Below are 16,701 nucleotides of genomic sequence, written 5' to 3'. Positions count from 1 at the left end.
CATTTTCAAGTATGCCTGGTGCTGCTCCTGGCATGTGTTCTTCATACTCTATTGAACCAGGGTTGATCCCCTGGTTTGAGTGGGGGATATACCGGGCCATGAGGTTGCAGATTGTGCTGAAGTACAATTCTGCTGCTGTTGATGACCCACAGTGCCTCATGGATGCCAGGTGTCCCTCAAAGATTATGACTCTGAGAGTTGGGGCTATTAGCCTAGAACAATCACGGTACCCTACCTGACAGATATAAACAGAAATATCATAGGTTCTGTTCACTCTGAGAGCTGGCTGTGATGAAGCTGGACCAGTATCAAGTCCTGTCCATGTGTCAATAAAGGGTGACTTGGTGATAGGATACTGGCCTCTATGGAATTATTTCAGTGGTGACAAGAGAAAAAATACATTCCTGAAGCAATTCACTTGCAACAGTCATCTTTGAGTTGTGGTAAGCATTTCTGGCATCATGTTATTATTTGAAAAGCTTGACTTGTTTGAACCTGCTGTCGAAGACTTGGCCCAGTCTGTGGAAAGATGAGTTATTTTTTCCGGGCAAATGACATTGGGGAAGATGAAAAGCAATGAGTAATTCTGACAGCATGTGTGCCTGCTGCTTTTTATGGTTATTAGGAGCTAAACTTTTTCCTGAGGCATTGGATACTAAAACCTTTCAAGAGTTGATGGATTTAGCTAAGGAATATTACAACCCTAAACCTCCTCTAATTCTGAAACACAATTGGTTTTATTTTGCAGATTGAGAACCAGGGAAATCAGTGTCTGGATTTTTGATAAGGTTCTGTCGATTGGCAGAGGCACGTGACTTTGGTTTGATCTGCATGAGATGCTGAGAGACTGTTCAGTTTGTGGGATGAATACCACAACCTTACAAAAGTGCCCTATTGCTGAAGCCCAGCTGGAATTCAGACAGACTCTACAACTGGCTTTGTCATTGGAAAAGGCAGCAAGTGGAGCAAATGAATTACAGGGTCCACTGATGGAAGAGGACACCCTCCTCAGGCTGACTGACCTTGGGGGACATCACTTGAACAAAGGCAATTGCCCAGCCTCACTCTGGACATATCCTGAACAGAGGGACTCCATGTCAGCCAATAGCAAAACCCCAAAGCAAAGCCAAGTCTCAGCCAAATGGTTAACGTTTTCTTCAGGATCCTGCCCCTCACGGCATTGTAGGTGCAGCGCTATGTGGACTCGAGACAGTAAAGGAGTCTGACCAGACCTGGACTGAGTCAGGGAACATGTAGGTCAGTATCCAGGAGACTGGAAAGCCGACCTACAGCTGGGTTGGAGCAGTTACATTGCTCAGCAACATCCAATCAAGACAAACATCTGGTTAAATGGTGACCGGGTTCTAATGGAGCTTGATGCTGGTGTGGCTGTATCAGTGATCACAGAATCAGTCTTTAACAAAATTCACTCTGCACTCCAACCTTTCAGTGTGTGTAAGACTTTAGTTATACTGAGAACATACATTAGGGAATTTTTTTTAGGTTAAGAGTACAACTTTGGTTCTGATCATGTATTAGAAGCAGCTGGTTCAGTTCCCATTGATTGTAGTAAAGGACAGTTCCATACCATCCATAATCCAGTGGTCTGGTAGAAACAGCAGACCAAACTTTGAAGGCAGACTTAAAGAGACAGTCTACAGCTTCACTCGATACCAAACTGACCTGGTGTCTGTTTGATTATTTGACTAGCCCTCATGCAACTACAGGATAGCTCCAGCAGATATTCTAATGAGGAGAAGACTTGCACCAGGTTAAATCTAATCTTCTTGGACTTGAGGGAGGTGAGGGGGAGGGGACAGTAAGTGAACGGACATTAGGAATGCCAATACTGGACTCAAGACTCTTCTAAGCAAGAGGCATGTTCAATGTGAGTTCAGGCTCTGTGAAGTATAAAGTTCGAGTAGATGATGCACTCTGAACAAGCATGTGAACCACACAAAAGGTGCAAGCTCACAAATGGAGCAGGAACAAAACATACCCAGTCCTTCAGAACAGCTGGAAAGGCTGTTGGAACCTGTAAGGTACACCTCTCTGCCTAGCGCGAAGAAACTTTAGAGTCTGAGATGGACACAGTAGGTGTCACAGCCTCAATGCCTTTACCACCTGAAGAAGAGGTTGAATTTCTTCCAAGGCAATCCTGGTGCAACAGTCATGGCACGGTCTGGTACATGCCACCTGTATCAAGGCTGGGTCAGAGGAACTGGACCCAGTGTGAAAACATCCCAGGAGAGGTTACAAGAAAAAGAACAGGCCCATGTCCCTGGACTTATAGAGGAAGGACATAGTGATTATAATGAGGTTAGCCAGCTGGACCTCATAGAATAGGAGTTCCTTGATTGTGGCTGTTTACCTGGTTCATTAACGCAGCCCCATCCCAGATATAAAGAGTGTTAGGGGTTTTGTTCACTAGCTCTAACAAAACTGGACAAGTGTCAAATGCCTTGCATGTGTAAAGGGTGATTTGGTGACAAAATACCAGCCTTTGTGGAGTTATTTCAAGGCCAAGTATATTTTTCCCTCTTGTTGGTTCCCTCACCATCTGTTGCAGACCCAGTAAAGCAGCTATGTACTTGAGAACCCGGCCAGCTTGATCTGTAGTGCTGCTGCTGAGCCACTCTTGATAACGGATATTGAAATCCCCCACAGAGTGTACATTTTGTGCTCATGCCATCCTCAGTGCTTCCTCCAAGTATTGTTCAACATAGTGGAGTATCACTTCATCATGATAATCAGCAGGAGGTTGCCTCGCCATGTTTAACCTGAAGCCATGAGACTTTTGGGGTCTGGAGTCAATGTTGAACGCTCCAGGACAACTCCCTCCTACTGTATGCCATAGTGTCACTACCTCTGCTGGGTCTGTCTGGACAGGCCGTATCCTGGAATGGTGATAGTGGTGGCTGCAACATTGTTTGTAAGATATGCTTCCATGAGTATGACAGTGTTGGGCTGTTGTTTGACTAGTCTCTCCCAATTTTGGCATTAGCTCCCAGATATTAATAAGGAGGATTTTGCAAGGTGGACAATGCTGTTTCGGCCTTTGTTTTTTCCAGAGCCTTGGTTGATGCCAGGTGGTCCATTTGGTTTTATTTCTTTCTTGAGACTTTGAAGCGATTCATATAGTTAAATGGTTTGCCACGCTATTTCAGAAGGCAATTATAACTCAATCACATTGCTGTGGGTCTGGAGTAAGCCAGACAAGGTGAGGATGATAGATTTCCTTCCCTGAAGGACATCAGTGAATGAAATGAGTTTTTCTGACAATCAACAAATAATTTCATGGTCATCAGTAGATTTTTAATTCCAGATTTTTAAAACTGTATTTAAATACCACCATCTGCTATTCAAACCCAGGTCCCCAGAACATTATCTGAATTTCTGGATTGATAGTCTAGTGATAATAATACTAGGCCCCTTTATTGCATGGAATTTATGGTGAGTTGGCAAGTTGGATACCAAATTGGCTTGGTCATGGAAGATACTTGTGGAGGGGTGTTTTTCTGACTGGAAGTTTGTGATCAATGGTGTTCTGCAAGGATCAGTGTTGCGACCTCTGTTGTTAAAACACTAATTTGACCTCAGCTGGAGATTGCACCCAGATCTGTGCACCATACTTTAAGAAGATTGTGATCACATTGGAGAAGTGCAGAAGAGACCATGATAGCATTTGCACGGATATGGGATTTCAATGATGGGGAATACGAAAAGCTGAAAATGTTTTCACTAGAGAGAGGCGATTTGATAGAAGTTTTCAAAATCCTGATGGGCCCGAACAGTGTAGATTGAGAGAAACCATTACCATTCATAAAAGGATTGAGAATCAGAGGACACAGATTTAAAATAACTAGTGAATAAAACAAAAATGATATCAGGAAATGTTTTTATCACGCAGCCCGTGTTTCAATTCTGGAATGCTTTGAGGCTGTGATGGAGATAGGTTCTTTCAGGTGCAGGTTCATAGTTCCTTGAAAGTGGAGTCACAGGTGGACAGGATAATGAAGAAGGTGTTTGGTACACTTGCCTTTAATGATCAATGCATTGAGTACAGAAGTTGGGATGTCATGTTGCCACTGTACAGGACATTGGTTAGGCCACTTTTGGAATATTGTGTTTAATTCTAGTCTTCCTGATATAGGAAGGATGTTATGAAACTTGAGAAGGATTTACAAAGATGTTGCAGGGTTGGAGGGGATGTTTAAGCTATAGGGAGAGGCTAAGTTGGACTGGGTCTATTTTCCCTGGATTATTGGAAGCTTTTATAGAAGTTTATAAAATTATGAGGGGCATGGATAGGGTGAATAGTCAAGATCCTTTCCCCAGGGTAGGAGAATCCAGAACAGGTTAAAGGTGAGAGGTGAAAGATTTAGAAGGGACCTAAGGGGTCATCTTTTTCATGCAGATGGTGGTACGTGTATGGAATGAGCTGTCAGATGAGGAGGTGGAGGCTGGTACAATTACATTTAAAAGGTATCTGGATGGATATATGAATAGGAAAGGTTTAGAGGGATGAGGGCCAAGTGCTGGAAAATGGGACTAGATTAATTTAGGATATCTGGTCAACATGCAAGAGTTGGTTGGAAGGTCTGTTTCCGTGCTGTACATCTCTATGACTATGAATCTATGACTCAATGTAGGTATTCAAAAAGGGAATTAGATGGCTATTTGAAAAGGAATTATGTGCAGAGTTAACAGGAGAAAGCAGTCTAATGGAACAAAGTGAGGTGTTCATTTGGAGAGTTGTTGCAGACATGATGGGACATGGGGCCTCCTTCTGCACTGTTCCAGTTTAGTGAATCCATGAGGCCAGCACTGAATATGATATTTTGACAAACTCTGTGTTCAAGTCAAGGTATATCAAAAATGTGTGCATGGAAGTAACAATTCATCTTCCATTTGTTCTTAACAGGAATGTATTGAAGCCTGCAAAGTGGACAAGACCCTTGAGTCTCCAATCTATCCTGGAAATGGCCACTTGCAGCCAATTGAAGAAAGCATCAGGAATTATGTTATGGGCCATTTCCGCTGGAATAAATTTGGGAAGAAAAGAGGCAATAACACTGAGATTTCAGACAACAAACGAGAAGATGAACCTGTTCTGGTATTCCCGAATAACCTCCCTGCTATAGAGTCCCAGACCTCTCAGATAGAAGGTGAGGAGATGGAAATTCCATTTCCTAGGGAGGATAATAAGAGATCCTACTCTATGGAACATTTCCGCTGGGGGAAGCCAATGGGCAGGAAGAAGAGGCCTATTAAAGTCTACCCAAATAGCTTTGATGATGATTCATTGGAGAACATGAGTCCTGAACTGAAGCGTGAAGCATCTGTTGATTTTGACTACCCAGTAAAGCCTACTGAAGTAGGTGAAGAGGAGATGCTGGAAGATCTCAAGAAGAAAGAGAAGAAGAATTACAAAATGAACCATTTCAGGTGGGGCAGGGGACCACAGAGTTTAGGTCCTGATGGTGTGCATCTCCAGCCATTGCAGTTTCTAAACCCTGAAGATGGGCGCCAGGAAAACATGGACAATGGCTTCCCTGAACAAGAGGCGAAAAAAGATGAGGAAGATTACAATTTTGGCCACTTCCGATGGAGTGTACCACTGAAAGACAAGCGTTACGGAGGCTTTATGAAGTCTTGGGATGAGAGAGATCAAAAACCACTTCTGACTCTCTTCAGGAATGTCATTGTCAAAGATGACCATGAGAAGAAGGCTGAAAATCAATAGATAGGCAAACCCCAATGAAGATTCCTAGCTGTATGATATAGGAGCAGTCTATAGATCTACAATAACAATTCAAAGAAGCTATTGTTGAACCAGAAAGGAACCTGTGCAATGTACCTTGTGCGGTTTACTGTATGTAGCAATCAATAAAAGAGTTAATATTGTACATAAAGGCTTCAATGAGTCTGCGACCCAATCATGGGCTGTGCAAAGATTTTCCTATTTATTGAGCTGTACAATATGTAAATGAAGGATGGAAAATACACTCTTTTTTGCAAACCAAGTCAATCTCCTGGGATGTGATTATTTTTATGTAGATTATGTTGTAAAATGGGTTGTGCAGCCCTTCATTCCACTAATTACATGCCAAAGTTGTGTATTCTACAGGATTATTATGCAAATCCCCTAACTTTAGAATAAACAATAAAGTAACAAAAGTCCATGCAATTCCTCCCAGTGCCTAGACCAGTGACTAGAATATGAGAAAGAGGAACATTTTTAAAACTCATTCAGGGGTTTGGGATTTGCTGATTGGGATCTGACATCTATTGCTTGTCCATAATAACTGGAGGAAGTGGTAGTGAGCTGTCTTATTGGCCTGCTGTGGTTGATGTGGTGTTGCTACAACTGGAGTGATGTGTTCTCGGATTTTGGCTCAGTGATACTGAAAAAATAGCAATATAGTTTCAAGCAAAGATGGAGTGGGGGGACTTTAAGGAAAGCTTGCAGCTGGAATCAAACACTCAGCCCTTCAAGATTATTCCAACATTAAATAAGATCAAAGCTGATCATTTACCTCAATATCATTTTCCGTATTATCACCGCATGCCTTGACATATTCAATATCTATAAATCTATCAATCTCAGCCTTGACCATACTGAATGTCTGAACCTTATGACCCCCCACATGGAGAATTCCAAAGATTCAACACCTTCTGTTTAAAAGAATTGTTTCTCATCCCAGTTCAAAAAGTCTCACACTTTATTCTAAGACTGTGTCCCAAGTTCTAGACTCCCAGCTGGAGAATCCTTTTTCTTGCATCCGTGACTATCTCTACTTCTAAACTCCAGAGAATATACACCCAGCCCATTTAATCTTTCTAAGTAGCACCATATTTCCACCCCAGGATGTGGTTTTCACAACTAATGCTGCACTCCCTCAATGGCAAATAAACCATTTCCCTCGGCAAGGAATTCAAACGACATAGAATATACTACATGTGGTCATACCAAGACTCTACATAATATATAATTTCACTAGTTTTATATTCAAATCCTCTTGCAATAAAGCCAACAATTTTTTGTGCCTTCTTGTTAACTTTCAGTGATCAATGAGCAAGGAAACTAAAATCTCTTCGAAATTCAACATCTCCCACTCTCACCATTGAAGAAATTCTTTGACTTTCTGTTTTCCTGCCAAAGTGGGGCACCTCACATTTCTCAACATTCTACTTCATCTGCCAAATTTTTGCCCATTCATTTAGACTCTCCACATCCTTTTGAAGTCTTTTTGCAACCTTCTCACATTTAGTTTTATGTCATCTGCAAACTTGGAAATATCATATGATTCCCACATCTAAATCATTGACATATATTCTGAAAAGCTATAGCCCAAGCATTGGTCCTTGCCTGGCCTCACTTGGCACAACCTGAAAATAACAAATTTATGCCTAATCTGTTTTCTATCGATTGCCTAGTTCATAATTCTTGACAATATATTCCCTCTAATTCCATGTGCTTTAATTTTGATAATTAACCTCTTGTTCTGAACCTTATGAAAACTTTTCTGAATTCTAAACATAACCACGTCTATCATTTCCCCTTTACCTATTCTTCTGATTAGATATTCAAAAAACTCCAACAAGTTTATTAAATGTGATTTCCCTTTCATAAATCCAGGTTGATTTATGCCCAATTGTATCATCATTTTCGGAGTATTTTGTACGAAACTTCTTCATCAAAAGTTCTAGCAGAATCTCTATTCTTGATAATGATGAAATAAGACATAACAACACAAAACAAAGGAGCAGAATGAGGCCATTCAGCCCATTGCGTCTGCTCTGCCATTCAATGAGATCATGGCTGATCTATTAACCCTCAACCCCACTTTCCTGCCTTTTAACAATTACCCATGATTCCGTTATTGATTAAAAATCTGTCTACCCCAGCCTTGAATAGACTTAATGACTCAGCCTTGACAATCTGTGGTAAAGAATTCTGCAAATTCAGAACCTTCTGAAGTAAGAAGTTCCTCCTCATTTCTGTCTTAAATGAGTGACCTTTTATTCTGAGATCATACCCACCCAGTTCTGGACTGTCCTACATAGGAAGCAATATTTTCAATTCTAGGAATTTTGTGTGTTTCAATAAGATTGCTCTCATTTTTCTCTGAACTTTTTTGGACTGCCTCCAATGTCTTTCCTTAGAGAAAGGACCCAAAGCTATCTCACAGTATTTCAGCTGTGGTCTTACCAGTGTCTTGTACAGTTTTAGTAAAATCTCCCTACTTTAATAGTCTATTTCTTTTGAAATAAGGGCCAATATTTGACTTGCTTTTCCAATGTCTGCTGAACTTGAATGCTCGCATTTTGTGATTCATGGATGAGGATGTCCAAATCCCTCAGTTCTGTAGCTTTCTGCAGTCTTTTTCCATTTAAATAACATTCAGCTCTTCTACTCCTCCTGCCAAAGTGCATAACATCACATCATGCTAATATGCTATCTCCAACATTATGGGCTCTTATTAAGTAGTCTAATGTGTGGCACCAAAACAAACACCTTCTGAAATTCCAAATATATTACATCCAATGTTTCCCCTTTAAAACAATCCTTTTTGTTATCTTCTTGAAAAAATTTGAGTAAATTTGTCAGTCATGATTTCCCCTTCATGAAGCTATGTTGATTCTGCTTGGTCATATTATGCACCTCTAAATGTTCTGATATTACATCTTTTATAATTGACTTGGATATTTTCCTAAGAACAGACATTAAGCTAACTGCCATGTAGTTATTTGTTTTTCATGCCCCTCCCTTTTTTTATCTAAAGGTGTTAGATTGGCAGTTTTCCAATCTTCTGAAATATTTCCAGAATTTAAGGAATCCTAGAAAAGGCCGACCATTGCATCCACTATCTCTGCAGCTACTTCTAACATCCTATGGTGCATCTCGGGTTCAAGGGATTTGTCAATCTTTAGCCCTATTGATTTTGCTTGCACCCCTGCTCTAGTGATAGTTATTGTATATACTTGCTCTTCTTCTTTTGTCCTCTGAATATGTAGTAATGTTGGCATGCCATTAGTGTCTTCTATTGTGAATACTGATGCAAAGTATTTATATCACACTAATATGTCAGTAGTTCCCTGTTTTCTAACTCTTTGCTTTCTTAAATAGTAGTATTATATATGTCACTTTCTAATGTGCAGGCACCAACCAGAGTCGATAGAATTTTGAAAGATAATCATCAATACATCCACATCTCGGAAAGTCACATCTTTCAGCACTGAGATATTGATCATCAGGTCCAGGGGGTTTATTTACTTTACATACCATTCATTTCTTCAGTGACTTTTACTAAACAATAGAAACACCATGAAATGTTTGGTTTACTCTGGCCGTTAGATTTTCCATCATTTAATGTTTTCTTTCATGAAACCTCTCTGCCATTTTCTTATGCCCTATTCCCCAAGTTATGAGTGGATGATCTATCTCAGTACCCACCAGAAGTCCCTAGCATTGCAATGCCAGTCTTTAGCCAATTCAATTCCCTCCATGCAATGTTGAGAAATGGTTGGATACCACAAAGTTTGTGGACCCCATACACATCCTGTTGATAGTACTGAAGTCATGTGCTCCAGATCTAGCCATGCCCCAACTCGAGCTGTTCCAAGACAATTATAACTCTGGCAAGAACATGGCAATGTGTAAAATTGCTCAGACATGTCCTGCACACAAAAACCAGTTCAAATCCAACCTGGTCAATTACCACTCCATCAATCTACTCTCAATCATTAGTAAAATATTGGAAGAGGTCTTCAGCAGTGCTTTTAAGAAGCATTTGTTCAGCAATAATCTGTTCAGTGATGCTCAGTTTGTAATTCGCCCAGGGCCACTCAGCTCATGATCTCAATACAACCTTGGTCCAAACATGGACAAAGGAGCTGAATTCCAGAGTGAAGGTAAGAGTTACTGCCTTTGACTTCAAGGCCACATTCAACTGAGTGTAGCATCAAGGTGCCACAATTAAACTCGAGGTAATGGGAATCGAGGGGAAACCTCTCCACTGGTTTGAGTCATAACCTGCATAGAGGAAGATGGTTGTCATTGCTGGAGGTCAGCCATCTCAGCTTGAGGACATCTTGCAGAAATCCCTCAGAATAGTGTCCTAGGCCCAACAGTCTTCAGCTACTTCATCAATGACCTTCTCTCCATCGCAAGGTCAGAAGTGGGAATGTTTGCTAATGACTGCTGATATTCAGCACTATTTGAGACTCCTCAGATACTGAAGCAGTTCATGTACAAATGTCACATGACTTGGACAACATTCAAACTTTGGCTGACAAGTGGCAAGTAACATTTGTGCCACACAAGTGTCAGGCTATGACCATCTTCAAAAGGAGAGAATCTACCCATCGCTCATTGACATTCAATGGATTACTATTATTGATCCCCCACTTCAACATCCTGAGGGTTACCATTGATCAGAACCTGAACTGGATTAGCCACATAAAAACAATGGCTACAAGAGCAGGTCAGAGTCTAGGCGCTCTATGGTGGGTAACTCACCTGCTGACTCCCCAATGCCTGTGCACCGTCCACAAGGAGTGTGATGAAGTACTCCCCATTTGTCTGGATCAGAGCAGCTCCAACAATACTTGAAGCTTGACACCATCTGGGACAAAGCATCCACCTGATTGGCAGCCACTTGGTTAACACCTTATGTAACACTTTCAGTATTAACTCTTCATATCAGCAAAGTAACGTAGGCTGCATTGTATATTTTCTACAATATGCCATGCAGAAACTCACCCAGAGTCACTCCATAGCCACTTTCAAACCCATGGTGGCTCAGTGGTTAGCACTGTTGCCTCACAGCACCAGGGTCCCAGGTTTGATTCCAGCCTCGGGCGACTGTGTGGAGTTTACACATTCTCCCCGTGTCTGTGTGGGTTTCCTCCCACAGTCCAAAGACGTGCAGGTCAGGTGAATTGGCCATACTAAATTGCCCATAGTGTTAGGTGCATTAGTCAGAGGGAAATGGAGCTGGGTGGATTACTCTTTGGAGGGTCAGTGTGGATTTGTTGGACCGAAGGGCCTATTTCCACACTGTAGGGAATCTAATCTATAACCATTACCATTTTGAGACACTAGAATATCAGATATATGAGAACCTGCAAGTCCCCCTCAAAGTCATTCACCTTTCTAACTTGGAAATATATCACAGTTCCTTATGTTGTTGGGTCAAAATCCTTGAACTCCTTCCCTAACAGCATGATGGGAGCCTCTACATCCCAAAGACTGTAGCAGTTCAGGAAGAAAGATGACCACAACATTCTCAATGGCAATTAGAGATTGGTAATAAATTCATTTCTAGCCAGTAATGTCCATATTATGTGAATGAATAATTTAAAAATTATAAATACTGCTCTGATTCTTCTTGTAATGGACCCACATTTATTTTCGTTAACCGTTTTCTTTTCACCTATTTATAGAAGCTTTTACAATTTATCTTTATGTTTTGACCTGGTTTACTCTGTATTTTGATATTTTTCCTTCCTTGATATTTTTCTTGGCTCTTCTTTGCAGAATTTTAAAATGCAGACAATTCTCAGATGCATCCTTTTTTGCAAGTTTATCTGGCTCTTCCTCTGATCTAATTGGAAATCTTATTAAAAACCGATGAAATTGTGATAGCTTCATCCGGAGGCTTACTGATGATGTTAACTAGTAAGGTGATGACACGTCTGAAAAGTGAACTTTACAGCTCAGTGTGCAAACCTACATCCAAATTGTGATAGTGTTAAGTAGGTAGTTATAGAATATAAGTTGAATGGACAATGAAATATGTCCAAGTCAGGGTTTGTGTGACTTTGAGAGAATCTCAGTGAGATCACTCTTTTAATCAGCACATTCCAGATCACAACAACTTGCTGTATAAAAACACTCTCCTCATCATCTCTCTAATTCCATTGTACCATTTACTCTATCAGAACATTTTAAAATTTTGAATACATCCAGTAAAAATGTCCTTAACTTCATCTCCTTCAAAAACAATGAAGCTTCCATAATCTCTCAGTCCATCTGAAGTCTCTCATCTCCAGTACTATTATAGTAAAAATCATCTCTCCAAAGCTTTATGAATGCTCCAAAAATGGTTGTTCCAAGCCAAATATGATGTTCTTGCTGAGGCTTAATCATGACAAATTCTATCTAGAAGGACAAAGACAGCACATGTATAGGAACACAACCACCAGCAAAGTACCATCCAAGTCACCCACCATCTTGACTTGGAGATGTATCATCATTCCTTCAGTGTCGCTGGATCAAAATCCTGGAAAATCCTCACCATTGTCATTATGGGTATACCTACGGCATGTGGATTGCAGCCATCCAAGAAGGCAAATCACCTTCATCTTCAGACTAGGCACTTTACAACCCTCTGGATTTAATATTGCATTCAGCACATTCAAATTGTGAACTGGTTCATTCCTTCCCTTTCTTTTAGCTTTACTTGTTGCATTCTTTGTCATCATGTCTTCTCTCCCCTCCCCCACTCCAATGTTCTGTCTGTTCTTCCCAGTTTGGCAGTTAGACATACCATTGTTTTGCCATTCTCACAATCCGAAACTTAATCTGTACTATCAGCCACCTTCCCCCTCCCTGCCAGCACTCCAATTCCAGCCCCCAATCCCCCAGTACTGCACAAATGCTGCCCCCTCCACACTTCACTCTGATGAATAGCGCAAGAGGATTCTGGGTAATCCAAGATGGAGGACGGAAAAAAATTCTGGCTGTGATAGCTGCTCCTTTTTTTGAGGTATTTTTAGGGCTGGAGGTGATTTCCTCGAATTGCAGGAGCAGCAATTACTGTTTTATATGCTGTTGCATTGTTTTGGAACTTTGAAAAAAAAGTCAAAACAACACCAGTTTTAATAGGGTGAAGAACAGACAAAGGAAGCACATGGTGAAGTCATTGCAGGAGAGAGAGAGAGAGAACCTGCACAGTTACTGCCTTTGCTGTTTGAATTCGTATATCGCTGGACATTGGAGTGCATCTTGGAAAACTATCAGTGAAATTAACAACTGATCTTGGAGGAACTGTTGGGCGAAGTTCACAGCACAGAATCAGATTAGTTAATCGTTCTTTTAAGTGTGGCCTACAGAGAATCTGCAGTAGTGAGTAGAGTTGGTTCTTTCTTGAAGATATGTTTTTGGAGATATGTCTCTTGATTAAACTTAAAATATAAGCCATAACTATTAGTTTAACCTAGGGCAGTGTTTGTAGAGGAATGAGACAGTGTTATTTTCTGGGAGTGTAGATTATGAAGGAGCAAAAATGGCCTTTAAAAGGGTGATATGTACTTCTTGTCAGATGCGGGAGTTTAAAGAAAGTTTAAGGGTTACTGCAGATTATATCTGCCATAAATGTTGCTGGCTGCAAATCTTATCAGATCGAATGGATCAATTGGAGAGACAGAAGCGATGAGGAATTTACAACAGCAACAGTATGTGATGGATGGCAGTTATGGGAAGGGGGGAAGTCTCAGATACAGTCACATAGATGGGTTAACTCCAGGAAAGGTAACAGAGGTAGGCAGCTAGTGCAGGAGTCTTTTGTGGAGATACCCATTTCAAACAGGTATGCTGTTTTGGAAAATGTAGGGGGTTATGGATTCTCAGGGGAATGTAGCACAAACAGCCAAGTTTCTGGTATTGAGACTGGCTCTAATGCAACGAGGGGTACGTTGGGGTCCAAGAGACCAATTGTGTGAGAGGATTCTCTAGTTCGAGGTACAGACTGACATTTCTGTGGCCAGCAACGAAAAAGCAGAATGGTGTGTTGCTTCCCTGGTGCCAGGATCAAGGATGTCTCAGAGAGGGTGCAGAATGTTCTCAAGGATGAGAGGGGCCAGCAAGAGGTCATTGTTCACATTAGAACCAATGACATAGGAAGGGAAAAAGTTGAGATTCTGAAGGGAGATTATGGAGAGCTAGGCAGAAATTTAAAAAGGAGGTCATTGAGAGTAGTAATATCTGGATTACTCCCAGTGCTATGAGCTAGTGAGGGCAGGAATAGGAGGATAGAGCAGATGAATGCATGGCTGAGGAGCTGGTGTATGGGGGAAGGATTCACATTTTTGGATCATTGGAATCTCTTTTGGGGTAGAAGTGACCTGTACAAGAAGGACAGATTGCACTTAAATTGGAAGGGGACTAATATACTGGCAGGGAGATTTGCTTGAGCTGCTCAAGAGGATTTAAGCTAGTAAGGTGGGCGGGGGGTGGGGGTGGGGGGTGGTAGGACCCAGAGAGACAGTGAGGAAAGAGGTCAATCTGAGACTGGTACAGGTAAGAACAGAAGCGAGTCAAACAGTCAGGGAAGGCAGGGACAAGGTAGGAATAATAAATTAAACTGCATTTATTTCAATGCAAGGGGCCTAATAGGGAAGGCAGATGAACTCAGGGCATGGTTAGGAACATTGGACTGGGATATCATAGCAATTACGGAAACATGACTCAGGGATGGGCAGGACTGGCAGTTTAATGTTCCAGGATACAAATGCTACAGGAAGGATAGAAAGGGAGGCGAGAGAGGAGGGAGAGTGGCGTTTTTGATAAGGGATAGCATTTCGGCTGTACTGAGGGAGGATATTCCTGGAAATACATCCAGGCAAGTTATTTGGGTGGAACTGAGAAATAAAAAAGGGATGGTAACCTTATTGGGATTGTATTATAGACCCCCTAATAATCAGAGGGAAATTGAGAAACAAACTTGTAAGGAGATCTCAGCTATCTGTAAGAATAATAGGGTGGTTATGGTAGGGGATTTTAACTTTCCAAACATGGACTGGGACTGCTGTAGTGTTAAAGGTTTAGATGGAGAGGAATTTGTTAAGTGTGTACAAGATAATTTTCTGATTCAGTATGTGGATGTACCTACTAGAGAAGGTGCAAAACTTGACTTACTCTTGGGAAATAAGGCAGGGCAGGTGACTGAGGTGTCAGTGGGGGAGCACTTTGGGGCCAGGGACCATAATTCTATTAGATTTAAAATAATGATAGAAAAGGATCGACCAGATCTAAAAGTTGAAATTCTATATTGGAGAAAGGCCAATTTTGACGGTATTAGGCAGAAACCTTCAAAAGCTGATTGGGGCAGATGTTCGCAGGTAAAGGGACGGCTGGAAAATGGGAAGCCTTCAGAAATGAGATAACGAGAATTCAGAGAAAGTATATTCCTGTCAGGGTGAAAGGGAAGGCTGGTAGGTATAGGGAATGCTGGATGACTAAAGAAATTGAGGGTTTGGTTAAGAAAAAGAAGGAAGGATATGTCAGGTATAGACAGGATAGATCGAGTGAATCCTTAGAAGAGTATAAAGGAAGTAGGAGTATACTTAAGAGGGAAATCAGGAGGGCAAAACGGGGACATGAGATAGCTTTGACAAATAGAATTAAGTAGAATCTAAAGAGTTTTTACAAATACATTAAGGACAAAAGGTTAACTAGGGAGAGAATAGGGCCCCTCAAAGATCAGCAAGGCGGCCTTTGTGTGGAGCCGCAGAAAATGGGGGAGATACCAAATGAATATTTTGCATCAGTATTTAATGTGGAAAGGGATATGGAAGATATAGACTGGAGGGAAATAGATGGTGACATCTTGCAAAATGTCCAGATTACAGAGGAGGAAGTGCTGGATGTCTTGAAACGGTTAAAGGTGGATAAATCCCCAGGATCTGATCAGGTGTATCCGAGAACTCTGTGGGAAGCTAGAGAAGTGATTGCTTGGGCCTCTTGCTGAGATATTTGTATCATCGATAGTCACAGGTGAGGTGCCGGAAACTGGAGGATGGCTAACATGGTGCCACTGTTTAAGAAGGGCGGTAAAGACAAGCCAGGGAACTATAGACCGGTGAGCCTGACCTCAGTGGTGGGCAAGTTGTTGGAGGGAATCCTGAGGGACAGGATGTACATGTATTTGGAAAGGCAAGGACTGATTAGGGATAGTCAACATGGCTTTGTGCGTGGGAAATCATATCTCACAAACTTGGTTGAGTTTTCTGAGGAAGTAACATAGAGGATTGATGACGGCAGAGCAGTAGATGTGATCTATATGGACTTCAGTAAGGTGTTTGACAAGGTATCCCATGGGAGACTCATTAGCAAGGTTAGATCTCATGGAATACAGGGAGAACGAGCCATTTGGATACAGAAGTGGCTCAAAGGTAGAAGACAGAGGATGGTGGTGGAGGGTTGTTTTTCAGACTGGAGGCCTGTGACCAGTGGAGTGCCACAAGGATCGGTGCTGGGCCCTCTACTTTTTGTCATTTACATAAATGATTTGGATGTGAGCATAAGAGGTACAGTTAGTAAGTTTGCAGATGACACTAAAATTGGAGGTGTAGTGGACAGCGAAGAGGGTTACCTCAGATTACAACAGGATCTTGACCAGATGGGCCAATGGGCTGAGAAGTGGCAGATGTAGTTTAATTCAGATAAATGCGAGATACTGCATTTTGGGAAAGCAAATCTTACCAGGACTTATACCCTTAATGGTGAGGTCCGAGGGAATGTTGCTGGACAAAGAGATCTTGGAATGCAGGTTCATAGCTCCTTGAAAGTGGAGTTGCAGGTAGATAGGATAGTGAAGAAGGTGTTTGGTATGCTTTCCTTTATTGGTCAGAGTATTGAGTACAGGAGTTGGGAGGTCAAGTTGCGGCTGTACAGGACATTGGTTAGGCCAC

The 16,701-nt window shown here is 41.5% G+C and overlaps 1 protein-coding gene across 1 annotated transcript in view; it reads left to right on the top strand.

The window, feature by feature from the left end:
• The window catches only part of pomca (proopiomelanocortin a), a 37,136-nt gene extending 31,110 nt beyond the window's left edge, over positions 1 to 6,026 (top strand). Inside the window, exon 3 of the mRNA XM_072580180.1 lies at positions 4,925 to 6,026. Within this exon, the coding sequence (XP_072436281.1) occupies positions 4,925 to 5,746 (822 nt within the window). The 3' untranslated portion in view covers positions 5,747 to 6,026. The remainder of the gene's footprint in view (positions 1 to 4,924) is intronic.
• Positions 6,027 to 16,701: the final 10,675 nt, after the last annotated feature.

This window comes from Chiloscyllium punctatum, chromosome 11 (genome assembly GCF_047496795.1).
Source record: "Chiloscyllium punctatum isolate Juve2018m chromosome 11, sChiPun1.3, whole genome shotgun sequence".
Lineage (NCBI taxonomy): Eukaryota > Metazoa > Chordata > Chondrichthyes > Orectolobiformes > Hemiscylliidae > Chiloscyllium > Chiloscyllium punctatum.
This window is presented reverse-complemented; position numbering and strand designations above follow the sequence as displayed.